This window comes from Myotis nattereri (assembly GCF_964212035.1).
Source record: "Myotis nattereri genome assembly, chromosome: 6".
In the NCBI taxonomy this organism is placed as follows: domain Eukaryota; kingdom Metazoa; phylum Chordata; class Mammalia; order Chiroptera; family Vespertilionidae; genus Myotis; species Myotis nattereri.
The window spans coordinates 90,561,598-90,580,618 of record NC_138081.1 but is presented as its reverse complement, the minus strand read 5'-3'; the positions used below and the strand labels follow the sequence as shown (position 1 = coordinate 90,580,618).

Sequence of the window (19,021 nt, the reverse complement as noted above, 5' to 3'; positions counted from 1 at the left end):
ATCTGAGTGGAGTTGTCCATTTCAAAACTCTCTGAATATGTCTGGTGCTCAGAAAACAGATCTGGGCTAAAAATGTAGGTCGAAGAGTTGTTGGCATATGGACTGCAACTGCAGTCACGGGAATATTCCTAGCACCCAGAAAGAGCGTGCAGGGGTGAAAAAAAGCAGAGAAGACAGGGCTGGGGCCCAGAGGCAGACCCTGTGTGACATCAGCAGTGAGGAAGCGGGCAGAGAAAGGACACCCAGGAAGGAGTTTGCAAGAGGAGCTAAGAAACAGGACGAGAAGGCCTTCTAGAGGAAATGGTGGTGGGCACCCAGCGGCACAGAAGGCCACGTAAAGTAAGACCCAAGCAAGCCTACTGGACTGAGAAACCACAAGTCCTCAGGGAGGCCGTGGTGGGAGCTGACATCAGACTGTGGGTGGAGAAAGATCTGGAAAAATAAGGGAGAGAGAAAGATAGGGTGGCAACCAGAGAAGATACAGGATTGAGAGGCGGGGCCGGGCGGGGGGTAGTTGTTAACCCAAGTGAAAGACTTCACCTTGTGTATGTGCTGGGAGCAAGGGGGAGGTTGAAAACGCAGCCAAGAGAGGAGGGTAAGAAGGGAAGGAAGAGCTGGGAGGGTGCTGGACCGGCTTGAACAGGAGGCTGCAAGGACTCTGAAGGGAAGAGAGATGGAGCGAAGGCGTCTTGAAAAGACAGGTGAAGGTTTGAAACAGCCAAGTGCAAGGAAAGGAGACTGAACAGAGTAAACTACAGAATGAAATCATGCACACACCCCATGGAGAACAGAACAATTCAGTCTTCGTCCTTCCCTCCATCTAGAACAGTGGTTCTCAACCTTCCTAATGCCACGACCCTTTAATACAGTTCCTCATGTTGTGGTGAACCCCAATTTCATTGTTACAAATTGAACATAATTAAAGCATAGTGATTAATCACAAAAACAATATGTAATTATATATGTGTTTTCTGATGGTCTTAGGCGACCCCTGTGAAAGGGTCATTCGACCCCCAAAGGGTCGCGACCCACAGGTTGAGAACCGCTGATTTACAAAGATGTGGCTTCTTTGAGGAGAGCTATGAGCTAGGCCAGGGGTGCCACAGGCAGCCAGGTTGTGTCAAAGCTGGAAGAAAAACAGAAGACACTGGATGTGAACACACAGAGGTGAGAGCAGCAGGCAGAACTAGTGTGGCAGGGGACCCAGTAGAAGCGAAGAAAAAGAAAGAGAGTGGACGGGGGACTCCGGGAAGGTCAAATTTTCAAAAGAATGCTCTCAATCTAAGCTTAAAAATCAATTAGCTGCCACTGCTATTTTTAAATTCCTGCTTGGAGCAAATAAGTCAATGAAGGAAGGTATATTTTCCAACAATGCTGACATGAAACAGTAGGGATGCAAGAGCATGATATGGATTATTGTAACAAAATCATGGATCGGTTTTGTTTCTTAGCCATGACTATGACGAAGAAACACCACCCACTAATTCAATATTAAAACACCGGTGGCTTTTCAAAGATTTTCTGAGAACTGACCCTTTTTCATTCATTCAAACAAATGCTTCATGGTTGAAGAACTGTTCTCTAGTAGGGCCATAGACAAAGAAAATTAAGACAGACCCCGCCTTCGAATTGTTGAAGTCTAATTTCTCTACACATATATACCTCGCAAACCACAGGAACTTTCTGAATGAGGAAGGCTCTAGGAAAAAGGGAAATAATATAGAGCAGCAGTCGCTAACCTTTCAGACCGCACGGACCACCGATGGTCCGGTTGGCAACCGCTGACAATTCATAGACACACCATCTCTGACCCCAAAGTACCCACACATCCTTCTCCAAATTCTATCACCAGGTAGATGTGGATGCCTGTTTTCTTCCCCCCCAACCCCCCCCCCCCCCCCCGCCCTCTCCCCACATCATAGAGAATAACCAGCAGTTAGTGGCTGGGGGTGGTTCAAATTACAACAATGACTGGGCACCTACTATGTTCCAGCTACCAGGTTCTGTGTCTTACCCATTCAGTCCTCATGGCAACCCTACAAAGAGGCCAGGATGATTCCCTTAAATATAGGGAGAAAGCGAGGCCCCGAGAGGTTAAAGACCTGTCTCATCTCTAACTACCACTAAAGGCTGGGGCCTGCCCAGCCTGTGAGGCTCAGTGGTTGAGCGTCAACTTAGGAACCAGGAGGTCTCAGTTCAATTCCCAGTTGGGGAACCTGCCCGGGTTGCGGGCTCAATCCTCAGTGTGGGGCGTGTAGGAGGCAGCCGATCAATGGTTCTCTCTCATCATTGATGTTTTTATCTCTTTCTCCCTCTTCCTTCCTCTCTGAAATCAATAAGATTATATTTTAAAATAATAAATAAATAAATAAATGCTGGGGCCTGAGGTAACTTCAGGCTTATCCAGCTTCAAAGCATTTATTCTTTCAACCATAGCTCCACATCAAGTTCCTGTAACCATTGTTTCAAGCGGAAATGTGCTAAGTACAGTTTTCCTTTCTTCCTTTGGCAACTTAGAATTCTTTTATTCATAGACTTCTTTCATTAATCCTCACCCAAGGATATTTTACCTTTGATTTTTAGGGAGAATGGAAGAGAAAGGGAAAGAGAGAAACATCGATGTGAGAGAAACACATCGATTGGTTGCCTCCTGAATGCACCCTGACCAGGGCCCAGGCTGGGGAGAAGCCTGCAACCAAGGTACATGTCCTTGACCGGAATCGAACCCAGAACCCTTTGGTCCGCAGGCCGACGCTCTATCCATTCAGCCAAACCAGCTAGGGCTATTCATAGACTTTTAACATGTTTAATTTATTCCTTAATATTTTACAGATTGACTTTATGGAGATTTTTTAAAAGCAGTTCTGTTTAAAATGCTATTCATTCTCAAATACACAAATGGTGTTTCACCAAAGAATTCACAAGCCAAATTCTAAGCAGCAGTTTCTACCTCCAGCAGAGGGACTCACAAAGCAGCACAGCAGGCTAATTTGATGTTGTAGCAACGGATCTACATACAAAGCAAGGACCTGAACTTCAAGCAAGAGTCCTGATGCAGGCACAGAACACACCCGCTGACAGTGGTATCCCCACACAGGCACTGTCGGTCAGCTTAGAAGTTCCAACCATCACACCTGGAGGGTGGGTGAAAGACGGGGTTCACAGAAGGGACCCACTGTCCTCCCTCAGGAAGCAGTACAGTGCAGTGGCTAACATGCCATCCGACTTTCCAGGCACATCCCTGCTCGGCCAAGTCCCACCGGAGGGCCCCGGAGCAACTTCCAGACTTCTCTGTGCCTCAATTTCCACATCCATAAAATGGAATATGAGAGGTTGTTACTTGGATTACACAAATCATGCCTGTTACATAGAAAGCACTCAATAAATGTCAGCTAATTTTATTACATACTAGAGGCCCGGTGCACAAAAATTTGTGCACTCGGGGAGAAGGGGGGGTCCCTCAGCCTGGCCTGTGCCCTCTTGCAGTCTGGGACCCCTCGGGAGATAACGACCTGCTGGCTTAGGCCTGCTCCCATGTGGCAGAGGGCAGGCCTAATCCCTAGGTGCAGGCCCTGGTTGGGCTCAGAGCAGGGCCGATTGGGGAGTTGGGGCGCTGCCCCCTGTCATGCACAGAGCAGGGCAGATCGGGAGGTTGCGATGCCACCCTCAGTCACGCTCAGGGTAGGGCCGATTGGGGGGTTGGGGCACCGCCCCCTGTCACACTCAAGGCAGGGTCAATGGGGAGGTTGTGGCGCCACCCCCTGTCACGCACAGAGCAGGGCCGATCAGGGTTGGGGAGCTCCCCCCTGTCATGCACAGAGCAGGGCCCATCAGGGGGTTGGGGAGCTCCCCCCTGTCATGCACAGAGCAGGGCCCATCAGTGGGTTGGGGAGCTCCCCCCTGTCATGCACAGAGCAGGGCCGATCAGGGGGTTAGGGCGCCGCCCTCTATCACCCATAGAGCAGGGCCGATCAGGGGGTTGGGGCGCTGCCACTGTCACACTCAGGGCAGGGCCGATGGGGAGGTTATGGCTCTACCCCATCACACACAAGAAGGGCCCGTGGGGGAGGGGGATTGGGGCGCTGCCCTCTATCAACCACAGAGCCGCAGGGCAATCAGGAGGTTGGGGAGCACCCCCCTATCAGGCACAGAGCAGGGCCGATCAGGGATTTGGGGCGCCTTCCCCTGTCAGGAACAGAGCAGGGCCGATAGGGAGGTTGTCACCCTGCCCCCTGTCACACACAGAGCCACAGGGTGATCAGGGGGTTTGGGCGCTGCCCCCTGTCATGCTGATCCCGGTGCCGGGAGACCTCGCGGCTCCACTGATCCCGGTGCTGGGAGGCATATTACCCTTTTACTATACAGAATAGAGGCCTGGTGCATGGGTGGGGGCTGGCTGGTTTGCCCTGAAGGGTGTCCCGGATCAGGGTGGGGGTCCCCACTGGGGTGCCTGGCCAGCTTGGATGAGGGGATGATGGCTGTTTGCAGCTGGTCACACACCCTTCAGAGTGGGGGTCCCCACTGGGGTGCCTGGCCAGTCTGGGTGAGGGGCTGGGGGCTGTTTTCAGGCTGGGACTGAAGCTCCCAACTGCTCCTTTTTTTCTTTCTTTTTTTTTTTATTCTGAGCCAGCTTTAGCTCTGAGGCTCCAGCTCTTAGGCCTCAGCTCCTGAAAGCAGGTATCTGGTTTGTTTAGGTTCTACAATCGAAACTCTGTATCAACTCCAGGTCTGAGATCCCCGCTAGCTGAAAGCTGGTTTCTGGGGTTTTGCTTAGCTTCTATTTTTGTAACTATGTTTCAAACTGCCAGCTTAGAGGCCTGCAGCAGCAGGCGGAGAATGTTGGAGTCCTCCGTCACTGAAGCAAGCAAGCCTCATGTTAGTGTCAAGCTGCCTGGCTGCCGGCCGCCAGCTTGGCTGACAGTTAATTTGCATATCTCGCTGATTAGCCAATGGGAAGGGTAGCGGTCGTATGCCAATTACCATGTTTCTCTTTTATTAGATAGGATGTTTAGACTTTTCCCTTTTGAAGTAGTATTTTTTATCATTTTTTTTTCAATTACAGTTGACACACATCATTATGTTAGTTTTGGTAACCAGACATAAATTAACAAGTGATCACCCAATAAATCCTGTACCCATCCAGCGCCATGCCTACTTATTAGAATATTACTGACTATATTCCCTATGCCAGTGGTTCTCAACCTTCCTAATGGCCGCGACCCTTTAATACAGTTCCTCATGTTGTGGTGAACCCCAATTTCATTGTTACAAATTGAACATAATAAAAGCATAGTGATTGATCACAAAAACAATATGTAATTATATATGTGTTTTCAGATGGTCTTAGGCGACCCCTGTGAAAGGGTCATTCGACCCCCAAAGGGTCGCGACCCACAGGTTGAGAACCGCTGCCCTATGCTGTACCTTACAGTATTTTTTTAAACTACAACCCACGGTCCAGAAATGTGTTATGAGATCAATCTAGAGGGTCACAACCAACAACTTTGGGAAATGAAATAGAACAGAACATCAGATTTAAGCATTAATGAAGTCACATCTTATATCCTTTGTAATTTTTTCTTTGGCGCACATAGTAACATGAGGGGGTGCTGGTGGCTCTGCTCATACATCGCGCGTCTGTGTGTGTATATCAGGCAGCAATCCAAAGGGTATTTCTTTCTATGAGTCACCATCAAAAAAACTGATTTACAGCCAGAGGATGGTAGGGAGTCGGGGAGGAAGGAAAGGTGTAATGTGCCAGAAACCACTTTTTAAAATACAGCCACTTCAGCAAAGAGAAAGGCCTCCGAAATGGACAGTCCGGGTAAAACTCAGGAAAACCCTCGATGCACAAACCTGTTTATGGTGAGGCTTCCCCCCGGCATTTTGAGATGAACAACAGGCTTTTATTTCCAAAGCAAATGGAATTGCACAACAGAGAATGCGGATGTTATCTAGATGTTGGGAAAGATGGAAAAACTGATAGGACTTGTCCAGTCAGTCATCTTGCAATATGTGTCCATGGAGATGCTATGCCAGATTTCAAATGCTCTTAAAACCAGACAGGGTTTGGAAGAGATAGGAAAATGTCTTAAACCAGAAGCCTTAACTGTGGATATAGACTTAACCTAACAGTCCCATTACAACCAAATTCCTAGGAGGAAACTGTACAAGGAGATGAAATGGAAAATGAATGTAAATACAATAACTAAGCATTTTAGAAATGCAAAGGGAGGCGGACCCCGGGTCCAGGGAAGATTCTCCCCAACTGCATTCCAGCTCTGAGCTCTGGGAAGCCTGAGAATTCCAAATCCAAACCTAACCCTCCAGGCCATTCTGAAGCTATTGTTGTCAAGGCAGGTAGATAAATGCTCCTTTGTTGACTTCATTTATAACTTTAAAATATTTAGATGTGTGCTATGAGGGCCTCCGTCTGTTCTCTTGCATGAGACCCTGCCAACTTTCAGGCAGGCCTGGACTCCACTCCCATCCCCACCCCTGCCATTCACCAGCTATGTGAGCTGGGAAAGCCTCTTAATCTTTCTGTCTCCGTTTCCTCATCTGTAGGATAGAGATACTAGCAGCACCCTCTTCACAGGGTTGTTGTAAAGACTAAGTGAATGAGTGCCTACAAAGTGCCTAGAACAGCACCTGGTACCTAATAAGCTCTCCTCACATCCTGCCTTTATATTATTCTCCATACAAAACTGATCGCAGTGCAAACTTTTAGATAAGACCACAGCCAGGAAGTGTATTTCTTCCTTCCCACTCTTTTCTAATGTTAAATCTCATGCTTTATGCTGCTCCAAAAGATCATTATTTTCTACTCTGTGAAGGACAAGTCATCTAACTGCTGACCTGCCTCTTAAAAGTTCTTCTGAAATTAAATACGTGTTCAAACCCCTCTCCCCGCACCCCACCCTCAACTTAGCTGTTAGCTCAGGCAAATTGGCTTTCTGTGTCAATTTCATGTGATAAATATTTGAAAAAATTACCAACTTTAAGTGTTAAACGAGGGCATTTCCTAACCTTCGTATTCTTGAGATTCAGAGCTTTCAGCCAGGGTAGGTCCTTCTCCATGTACATGTCACAGGCTGAACTACTTGAAGCTGCCAGCAAGGAAAGGCTACCAGGCCAGAGAAATGAGGCTGAGAGAGAGCCTACCAGTGGAGAGCTAGATGGAAGAAGACAATCCTTTCTTTGGCTAATTATTTGTCCACGTGCTTTCGATTATTAAATGAGGCGTGCCATCAGCATAGTAATTACAAATTGCCAACAACCTTCTCAATGATTTATCTTCCTTCCCTCCAAAACGACAGAACACACAAATGGAAGAGAAGTGCTTGCCACATTTTAATGACAGGGGGGCAGCATATAGCACCTTGTATCATTTCACCACAAAACCTATCTTTCAAATTAAAGCTCTTTGCTATATGTTGGTCTAAAATGAGAGAAGAAGAAATACAAAGAAAAGATTCAAGGTCATATTTACCCTTTAAAAAATATACCCACATGTTCAATAAAGTGAACAATCAATCCTCCATTTTCCCCCCAGTTATTCTGAAGAGTTTTTAAAACATATGAATTGGCAACCTACTGAGAATCTGGAACTCTCTCGAGTTGCCCAAGCTCCATCCAGTCAGTCTCCCATAAAAGGAACATTGCCAAAGCATTGTTAATTTCAACAACAGTTTTTCTATGAACTCAAATCTTTCAAATTCAAAATGGAGTATAAAGGCCTGTATGAAACTAATAAATGAAAATTAATTGGATTCTACAGAGGCAAGACAGAGCATGCAGTAGCCCCATCCAAATCATATATATTGTTCCTTTGGAGAGTTTTGCCAGCTTCCTACTTAAGAAGAACATGAACACTTCCGACGTCGGCCAGTTTTTATTCATGACATTAAAATGGCTTTTTATAGGAGCTGGGCTGGAAAAACAATATATTTTACAAGCCCATGAGTCAGATAGTCAAGCTTCATTATATCATAACCATTCAGCGGTAGTCCATAATGAGAATGCTGTTTCCTTGTGTGATGAGAATGTGAAGGAGGATATGTATTCACAATTGGCCACAAAAGGTGTGAAACTCTAGTTTTCCCCAAACCAATGGAAAAGCCAGGGAGTCCATCTGGCTTTCATTGTTACTGAAGAGCGTTAACAGTTGTAAGGACACAGACCTAGCTTCAACTTAGACGCCATGTCCTAAATTATTAGTCCTCTTCCACCCTTCCCAAATTCCACTCCCGCAGGAGAAGTAGACGGCTTCATTTTAAATTACTGTTATTAAAGACTGAGGAGAGATCATACTGGCCTTGGTCCTTTTCCTAGCCTACCTTTGTCACAGCTCGCTCTAAATATTCCTCCTGGCATCAAATGTAAACACGTCGGGCGGAGTGGCGCGTAGCCTGTGCCCCTGAGCTGTGGGAGGTCACAGAGACCTGACCAGCGCTGAGCTACCTTCCGTCCACCCAGGCGTCCTTCCAGGGAGGTCGCCCGAGGCTTTCATTCTGCACCATCAACAGGAGCAGCTGAGCTCGGCTTGGAAGCAAGAAAGCCGCTTCCACAAAGCTCAAGGTGTGCAGCTTTGGGCAATGAAAGGATTAATTATGGGAACAGGCTGGGCGGGGCGGGGAGCTGGGAGAGGGAACGCGTTCCTCTCCTGATTTGGATGTAGAATTTCAGGAGCAGAGGGGGCCTCTGAGATCCCCAGAACCTCTCCTTTCGGTTCCCTCTCCACGAAAATCAGGATTACCAGGATCCCAGGAGCGAGTTCTGTTCTCCCGGGGGGTTAAGCGCAGCTGGGGTGAGCCCCTGGAGATGCAGAAATGCAATATGCTTAACAAGACCCAACCCCACACCGTCACACACCGTCACCAATTTTAAGTCTGGTTCTCCATCCTGGACACAATTTACATCTGGAGCCAGCAAGGGGGGCTGCAGCTCTCCGGGGCACCCAGAGGCTGAACCCAGTCAGAGGCGTCCCACTCGCGGCTCCCCGGGGCCAGAGGGCACCCTGGGTCGAGAATGCGCCGCGCCCCGCCCCAGCGCTGGGTCCTGGGGGAGCCAGGACCGTGCGCGCCCGGCCCTGGAGAATTCCTGGGTGCGCACATGGAGAGAGGGAGGCCCCCACCCTCCAGGCCCGGTGTCCAGGTACCTCGCAGCCGTACAGCCGTCCCAGCTGCTCCACGATCCACTCCTCCAGCACCAGCCGCTTCCGGAGCTCCTTGCGATCGTATTTCACTGTCACTTTTCCCTGCTGGTGGCGCCGCTGCTGCTGCTGCTGCTGCTGAACCTGCCCGGCCGCGGGGGCCACGGGCGCCGAGTCCTCCCGGGAGGAGCCCGCGCCGCCGCTGGAGCCCGGGCTGCCGGCCGCGCCGCCCCGGGGGCTCTGGAAGAAAACCCGCGCGCCGCCCCCACCAGCCCCACCGGCTGCCTCGCTGCTGCCCGTCGCCAACGACATGTCCCCGCGCGCCGGAGCCGAGTGCGGCCGGGAGGAGGGGCGGGCCGGGCCGCGGCATGCGAGGGGCTCGCCGCACCTGCTCCGCGCCGCGCGCGCCTGGCTGCCGGGCTCTCGGGGAGGTCGGAGGAGCCGCGGCTACACCACGAGGGCGGGGAGGAGGGAGGGCGGGGACCGCAGCCTTAAAGACGCCGCCCAGGACCCTCTGGGTCCAGCCCAGGAGGCGGATCTGGCGCCCGGCGGGCTGGGGGCCCGGGCGTGGGAGTTGCGCGCAGAAGCGGGAATGTGGCTCGTAGACGCGCGGTGGCCGTTGTGTAGACACCGAGAGGACAGGCGCGGGTCTCGTGCCAGGGATGATCCTCAGCGCGGGCGACCGCGTCCTCTTCTCCCGGAGGCGAGAATCGCGCGTCCCCGTGGACCCGCTTCCCAAGGCCTGGGCCCTGGCCAGGGGGTCGCCAGGAAGGGGACAGGGAAAGGAACCGCGCCGCAGGTTCCCCACGAGGGTTTTCTTCTTTCTCCGTCTCCTCCGCGGCCAGCCCCACCCCGCCGCTCCAAACACACATTCCTGTTCATGCCTCTTCTTCTCCCAGACGATGACAAAAATCAAGGAGGCGATGTTTGTGCAATCGGGCGATCGCCACGCCTGAGAACTCTTCAGACCAGTTTTCCCTCCCAACTGCCTGCTTGTTCATAGGTCGAGCATTGGACTATCTCTGTATCTAAAGGGCAGCAGGCGTGCTGTCCCTTGGGCTAAGGGGCTGGGGACGTCCAGACAGCGAGCATTTCTCTAAGAGTCAGGGCCGGTTTACTGGTCTTACACGTCTTACTGCAGAGCCAGCTTGCTTCTTTCTCAATACCATTTCCAAACAACCTCTTTTTACCTGGGGAAAGCACTGCAGGACTAACCACTTTAAAAACATCATGCAGCCAAGTGGCGTTGGGGATGAATGAGCTTATTATTATAAGGTTTAGGGCAAAGAGATGGGGAAGGAAATTATAAACAGAAAACTGCGTGTGTATGCTTGGTGTGTGTGTGTGTGTGTGTGTGTGTGTGTAAAATTATAGGAGACACTAAATATATTTCTGTTGAACATAACATTACATTTCTGTTCAGGCAACTGAAAGAAGCCACAAAGATGCTCAAATACAGTAAGGAGCTTTTATGATTTTTTTTAAAGCTGGTAAAGGTTACTGGCAGCTACACAAAGAAGTTTCTCAGAGATAAAACAGGTAAACCAGTCATTTTACTCTGGACACTCCCTATGGTGAAGGCTCTGTGATCCTAGACCCGTGGTCAGCAAACAGTGGCTCACAAGCCACATGCGGCATTTTGGCCCCTTGCGTGTGGCTCTTCCTAAGTCTTAGGAGTACCCTAATTAAGTTAATAACAATGTCCCTACCTATATAGTTTAAGTTTAAAAAAATTGGCTCTCCAAAGAAATTTCAGTCGTCGCACTGTTGATATGTGGCTCTGTTGACTAATGAGTTTGCCAACTATTGTAGACCAACAGCGGTAAAGGCCCCAAAACAAAAGAAGCGACCAGCAACTTTCTCCTGGCTCTTCTGGCTCTTCGTCAACAGTGCCCAGGTCTGCTCTTCCCAGATTTATGATCGGCTCTGTGTCTTCCGTTTGGGGTTTTCCAGCAAGAGCCTAAGTAGGGAATTTCCCAAATTGTTTCATGCCTGAAGCTCCCCATCAGGACGGGACAGGCCTGAAACAGTGAAAGCAACGGATCTAGTGAGAATGGTGTGGAATAGGGTGGTGGGTGCGGGTCATAATAGAGGGGGTCAAGGCTAAAAGATCTCCGCCCCCTGGAAGAGGCCAGCTGTCCATCACAAGGTGGCTTTCCTACCCACCCTTTCAGGGACAGGGGAGACACAACTACTGTGATTGGGCCCTAAAGGTGGATTACCAATCTCCACATCACCTCTGCCCTCACCTGCCAGAGGCATCTAGATCATTTTAAACCCTGAACACACAGCCAAGAGGGTGAGCGCCTCAACAAAAAGGGACTCTGTGGGGCAGGAGGAGGAGGTGGGAAGGCCCCGAAATGAAATCTCCCCACACAGGATAAGCGTGTCTCTCTCTCTGGACATGTGGCAAGTATCCAAGTTAGCTGGAACCAGCTTTCACCAGCTGAACCAACCAGGAGAATGTCAATCAAAACAAAAACAGCCATCATTTTAGTTAATGAAGAAGAAACTACAGGAGAAACTAAGATGGTGGCATAGATAAACACCGGGAAATAGTCGCCCCACACAACAATTGAAAATTAGCCCAAAGGACGGAGCAAACATCGTCCAAAACAACAGGAAGGCTGGCTGAGTGTAATTTCTACAACTAGAAGAAAAGAAAAGCACGCTGAGAGCCAGAGGAGCTGCGGAGGCTGAGTGCAGAGGTACGCGGCGGCTCGCGCGCGCGCGCGCGCGGAAAGGGGGTGGCACCTGAGGACGCGGCTGTCTTTTTGAATCACAAGCTCCCGACTGCTCTGATCTCCGGCTCCGGGAAGTCTCTGGGGACCCAGGTCTCATACGGGGAGAGGCTGCTCTCTCAGGCGGCAGCGGGCGAACTTGGGGGCAGATTTCCCTCAGAGGTGCTTGCAGCCATTGCCGGGACACTGAGACGTGCGACTCCGGGCGCGGAGAATCAGCCATAGCTTCTTTCCCCGCCCTTTTGACTCCCTGAGACCCCGCCCCACCCGGGCTGCGGCAGAGGCTTTTGCATGTGAATGCCCCAGAACTTTGCAACCTGATAATTACCTAACTGCAGCCGGGCCAGCCAGACCCGGAACTTCCAAGAGAAGGCCCAAGGCCCCGCAGCGGCTTGCATTGCTTCACAGCTGAGCCTCTTCGTAGTTCCTGCTGTGTGGCCTCAGGCAGGGGCTGAATTAGCACCTCCTTAGATCCAGGAGCCACTGTACCCAGTGGTCAGAGGGGGACCATTCTCCCACTTCAGACACAGCTGCTTCCCACAGCCAATTGGCCTGGAGGTCAATTCCTCCCAGTGATCCTACAACAACCAAGGCACCAAGAGTGCACCAAGAGTGTCCACCCCAGGTAACTGGGGAGGCTGAGCCACTGGGCCCTACAGGACACCTGGCGCGCAGGCCACTCTATCAACACAGGGAAGCAGCCAAAATGCGGAGACAAAGAAACAGGTCACAATTGGCAGAAACGGAGGAGGCCAGACGACTGGATATAGAGTTCAAGGCCACGTTTATAAGGTTTGTCAAGAATTTTATGGAAACCGCCGATAAATTTAATGAATCCCTCAAGGAGTATGGGGAGACCATGGAGGTCATGAAAAAGGACCAACTAGAAATTATGCATACACTGACTGAAATAAAGAATACTTTACAGAGCTCCAACAGCAGACAAGAGGATCCCAAGAATCAAGTCAAAGATTTGAAATGCAAAGAAACAAAAAATACCCAACCGAAAAAGAAAAAAGAAAAGAGATTCAAAAAATATGAAGATAGTGTAAGGAACCTCTGGGACAACTTCAAGCGTACCAACATCAGAATTATAGGGGTACCAGAAGGAGAGAGAGGGCAAGATATTGAAAACCTTTTCGAAGAAATAATGACAGAAAACTTCCCCCACCTGGTGAAAGAAATGGACTTACAAGTCCAGGAAGCGCAGAGAACCCCAAACAAAAGGAATCCAAAGAGGACCACACCAAGACACATCATAATTAAAATGCCAAGAGCAAAAGATAAAGAGAGAATCTTAAAAGCAGCAAGAGAAAGACAGTCAGTTACCTACAAGGGAGTACCCATCCGACTGTCAGCTGATTTCTCAACAGAAACCATGCAGGCCAGAAGAGAGTGGCAAGAAATATTCAAAGAGATGAATAGCAAGAACCTGCAACCAAGATTACTTTATCCAGCAAAGCTATCATTCAGAATGGAAGGTCAGATAAAGAGCTTCACGGATAAGAAAAAGCTAAAGGAGTTCATCACCACCAAACCAGCATTATATGAAATGCTGAAAGGTATTCTTTAAGAAGAGGAAGAAGAAAAAGGAACTCTTACCATTTGCCACAGCATGGATGGAACTAGAGAGCGGATAAATACCACAAGATCTCACTTATTTGTGGAATATAATGAACAACATAAACTGATGAACAAGGACTGATCCAGAGACGGAGAGGCATTGATTGGACTGTCGGGCCTTGGAGGGAAGGTAGGGGAGGGTGGGGGCAAGGGGGAAAGATCAACCAAAGGACTTATATGCAAGCATATAGGCCTAACCAATGGACACGGACAACGGGGGGGTGAGGGGGTGAGCGGGGAGAGGGGGGGTAGAGGGTACACATATGTAATATCTTAATCAATAAAAAATATTAAAAAAAAAAAGAAGAAGAAGAAACTACATATATTCAAGAGAAACTTCAAGGAACTTATCACAATTCACTAAGTTCTTCCTGAGAAATTCTTGTGTTAATTTTCTCTCGCTACGTAGTATACTTCTTCCTTTGTGCTTAAAACTCAGCTCTCATGTATGACTTCAAAAATGATAGGTACTAGGAGATAGTAAGAAGAAATTTGGGGTTTTAGGCATCTTATAGGAAAACTAGAGGCCTGGTGCACAAAATTCATGCACAGGTGTGTGTGTGTGTGTGTGTGTGTGTGTGTGTGTGTGTGTCCCTCAGCTCAGCCTACACCCTCTCCAATCTGGGATTCCTCTCGCAATCCAGTACTGCTGGCTCCCAACCGCTCGCCTGCCTGCCTGCCTGCCTGATTGCCCCTAACCCAGCCGTGGGCAAACTACAGCTGGCGAGCAGGATCCGGCCCGTTTGAAATGAATAAAACTAAAAAAAAAAAGACCGTACCCTTTTATGTAATGATGTTTACTTTGAATTTATATTAGTTCACACAAACACTCCATCCATCCTTTTATTCCGGCCTCCGGTCCAGTTTAAGAACCCATTGTGGCCCTCGAGTCAAAAAGTTTGCCCACCCCTGCCCTAACCGCTTCTGCCTGCCAGCCTGATCACGCCCTAGCCACTCCCCTGCCAGCTTGATCAATGCCTAACTGTTCACCTGCCTGCCCAATTGCCCCTAACTGCCTTCCCCTGCCAGCCTGGTCACCCCTAACTGCCCTCTCCTGCCTGGTTGCCCCTAACTGTCCTCCCGTGCAGGCCTGAGTCCCCCCAACTGCCCTCCCCTGCAGGCCTGGTCCCCCCTAACTGCCCTCCACTGCAGGCCTGATTGCCCCTAACTTTCCTTCCCTACAGGCCTGGTCCCTCCCAACTGCACTTCCCTGCTGGCCATCTTTGACCATATGGGGGCGGCCATCTTGTGTGTTGGTGTGGTGGTCAATTTGCATATTATCTCTTTATTATATAGGATAGCCAGTGAAGATTCAGTCTCTGCACAGGTACATTGATCTTCAGATGCCCAAATAAGTCACCTTGACTGGCAACTAGGAGTCGAACTAACATGAGAGTTCCTCTTCCTATAAATCCACTTGCTCCATCCTGGACACAATTTAAATCTGGAGTGAACTCTATAGTCTGCACCCCCACCATACACACATACACACTTTTAATTCTATGTTTCAAAATATTTGGAAATAGGGAATTATTCTCAGGCTAGAGACCCCCATGGATGACTGTTTAAATTCAGGAAAAACTGCAATATTTCTCATCTACAAGACAGATATAGATATGTAGATATTTGTTCACGGCAAGCTTTTTTATTTCTAACCTAGATAGACAAGTTTTTCAAAATGCTGATTCATCAAAAACAGTGAATAGTTTTTAGAGAATTGAATGGTCTGAGAATATTCTAGAACACAGGGGATGAGCTTTTACCTTAAGGCAATTACCCACCCATGTGAGAGCAGCCTAAGGAAGGTTCCTTTGTCGATATCCTTTCTGCATAGCTTTGTGTTTTCTTAACTGCTCTTTTTACTTGCTCTCTCATTTGGGGAAAGTTTATTTTAGGAATTATATAAGCCCTTCACCTCTGAAAACCATCTTTATGCCCATAGCTTGTTATGCAAGGTGACTTAATCAGGGGTCCCAGGGCTTTCTCCTCTCCCCAGGAAAACAAGGATTAACTACAAATGTTTATACTCAGATGCAAATTTCCTTATTCCTTGCACACTAGGTGTTGCAATAATTATGCAACACCTGGTAATCTACTTTGAGAGTGTGATAACTACAGCCCCAAGGCCCACAAACCTCAGCATGGAATTCTTACCTTGAGTAACAGTGTAGGTGACATGGTGCCTACATCCAAATTCCCTCAAAGATTCAATAAAGCAAAAGGACAAATCAAAGGTAATTTTAAATCTGGTTTTCCTCCTCAAAGTATAAGAAATTTAATCTGTCCTTTGGGATTGATCAGTTACTCAGAGCACTTTAAGTTTTCAGAATATGGTCCATTATTTCAATATTCTTTATGGAGTGATAGCAGCAATGGTGGTTTTCCTGTTTCACCCTCTCTCTTTCTCTTCCTCCTCATAATTCTGGACCTCTGATTGTATTATGTGCTACAATTTGGAATCCTACTTCCAAAATCAATTTAGCCATTACTTGTATAAGCAACCAGAACAACCGCCGTCATTGTCACAGTTGTAAAATTTTGTCTCAGCAATTAAAAGAAATTCTCCCTGCCCTGGCTAGTTTGGCTCAGTGGATAGAGTGCTGGCCTGCGGACTGAAGGGTCCTGGTTTGATTCCAGTCAAGGGCACATGCCTGGGTTGCAGGCTCATTCCCCAATGGGGGGCGTGCAGGAGGCAGCCGATCAATGATTCTCTCTCATCATTGATGTTTCTATCTCTCTCTCTCCCTTTCTCTCTGAAATCAATAAAAATATATGAAAGAAAGAAAGAAAGAAAGAAAGAAAGAAAGAAAGAAAGAAAGAAAGAAAGGAAGGAAGGAAGGAAGGAAGGAAGGAAGGAAGGAAGGAAGGAAGGAAGAAAGAAATTCTCCCCTACTGTTCAGAGATGAGGAAAAGCAAAGGGGATAGAAATGTAGCTTCATGTAATTTCTCCTAAGAAAGATTAAATATCCCTGGGCCTGCCTGTGAACTCAGCTTGTGGAATATTGTCACTTTCTGTAAACCAGGGTCATTTGCTTCGAGAGGACAGTAGCCTCTCTAGCAAGTAGCCACTTGCCTTCCCCCTTCACTGCCAAATGTTCGGGAAGAGTTGCCCGTTGGCCCATGTCTCTGTCTTCCCCTCTTACCCCTCAACCTTCTGCATCCAACGACCACCACTGGACTGAAGGCACCAACCAAGGTCACCATCCACCTCCATGTTGCTCAATCCATAGGTGCTTTTCAGCTCTTATCTAACTTGACCTCCTGCTACCTTTGACCATCTTTAACCTCTCCCTCCTCTTCAGACTCTCTCCTCTCTTGGCTCCCTTGCCAACACCCACCTCTTTGTTTCTTCCATGGCAGCGAGTTGTGTGTACTCCTTTCCTACATCCCTGCCTTAAAGGTAGGTGGTTCCCACTCAGCTAGTGTAGCTCAGCAGTTGAGCATGGACCCAGGAACCAAGATGTCACTGGTTTGATTCCTCAGTCAGGGCACATGCCCAGGTTGCAGGCTTAATCCCCAGTCGCGGGGAGGTGCGGGGGGCGGGGGGGGGGGGGCAGTGCAGGAGTCAGCTGATCAATGGTCCTGTCTCATCATTGATGTTTCTATCTCTCTATCCCTCTCCCTTCCTCTCTCGATATATATATATATATATATATATATATATATATATATATATATATATATATTTAGAAAAGATAGGTTGTTCCCTCAGTTCCTCCTTTACTCATTCACAGGCTTTCCCCAGGTGATTTTGTCTCCTGCAGAAGCTCCCACTTTGACTCCCTACCACCATCTACCTGCCACAAACTCCCCAAATCCAAGCGGATTTCTAGTCTGAGCTGTATGTCCACACATAGACTGCATTCAGTGCCAATGCACTATGCAAGTATGTTTCTATTGGAAGTACACAAATATATAACTTTATCAACTCAATAGAGAACAAAATAGTAGAGTGAGTATATTTTTGGCCATGGATGGTCAGTACAGTAAAGGATGCTCTAGCTTAGTATTTTTAAAACATTTTTTTACCCCAAACCACAGTAAGAAATACATTTTAAGTCATGACCCAAATATATATCCACACACATAGCTTACCCAGATTACATGTGATACTCTCAGACACATGCTATTCTATTCTGTTGTATTTCATTATTTTTAAGGAATGCTGCTCACAATCTACTAAATTGATTTTCAGCCCACTAAAGGATTGCAACCCAGAACTTGAAAACTGCTGCTGTCAGCCAGAACAGTGCCCGCAGGTGCCAACCCTGGCTCTCCTCAGTCTTAACGGCACACTCCAGGCTGGTTATTTACTTGCCTGGCACTCTCTTTCTGTCATTTCTAAGTTACTAAGTGTTCACGTAAACAGTGTTGACCCAAAATGGCTGGCATAGGGCATGCATGTGACTCTCCTGCAGGTGCCACAAAAAAACTAAAGAAGAAGAATGCTGGACATTAAGATGCACCTCCACTGACCTCCACGCGCCCTAAGGAAATGGCCGAGTGCCTGGAGGATAAGATCAGAAGGCCATTAGCGGTTGGTAGAGCCTCCAGCTTGAGCCTCCAGTGTACAGTGATGGGTTCCAGCACGAACCTGAGATCCCAACTGCATTGACTGAACCTGGCCTCTGCCACTTGGGCACCATGTGAGCTTTGTAAGTTACTTAGCCTCTCTGTGCCTCCATTTCTCCATCTGTAAAATGATCAGTAGTGCTTGTGTCACAGGCTGTCCAGAGGGAACATGAGTTCCTGGGAATAAAGTACCTAGAACGGTGCCTGATGTTATGTGTGAAGGAATCATGAACATTGCAGAGAGGACTGACTCTCCATTGTTCCAACAATGTCCCCAAGAGTCTGTGGCCACACCATATCCTGACTTCAGGGATGTGAGGAGAACAGTGAGAAAACATCTCCATAGGGATCCTGCTCCCATTTGCCACACAACACGGTCCAGTCATTGTTCCCATTGACAAGTCCCAATAGGTGGAGGTGAACACCAACATCCAACTGCTTACCCAATTGACACCTGCCCCTGGATGCCTTGCAGTCACTGCAAGTTACAAATTCAAACTGAAGTCACTGCCTTCTCCGAATAAACCTGCTTCACTTCCTATCTTCCTATTGCTGGGACTGCTCAGCACCATCCCCTCCCTTTCTTTGTCCAATCTAGAAACTTTATCCACTGTACCCAATCAATAGGCAAATCCTAATGATCCCACATTTATCTGGATCTCAGATCTGTCCTCTCCTGTCTGTTCCCACACTCCCTCCCAGATTTCTCCTTTGGTTTTTTAGCTTGATCCCCTGCCCGGCCTCCCACCCGCTCTCTGTATCACTAAGCAAATGAGATCATATCACTTCCCTCCCCATTCCCTTCAGGTAAGGTCCAAACAACGTAGCATTGCACAGGAGCCTTTGCTTGCTCTGTTCCTTGCTTTCTGTGCAGACACTCCCCACCCCACCCCTCACACACACAGGTCATGCTGCCCAATATGTCACTCAA

At 48.4% G+C, this 19,021-nt stretch overlaps 1 protein-coding gene across 1 annotated transcript in view; it reads right to left on the bottom strand.

Annotated features, from left to right (window-relative positions):
* The window catches only part of PPP1R14C (protein phosphatase 1 regulatory inhibitor subunit 14C), a gene marked incomplete at its 5' end in the record, with an annotated part of 59,386 nt that extends 49,920 nt beyond the window's left edge, over window positions 1-9,466 (bottom strand). Inside the window, one exon of the mRNA XM_081093669.1 lies at window positions 9,161-9,466. Coding sequence (XP_080949795.1) covers window positions 9,161-9,466 — 306 coding nt within the window. The remainder of the gene's footprint in view (window positions 1-9,160) is intronic.
* Between the last annotated feature and the right edge of the window lie 9,555 nt (window positions 9,467-19,021).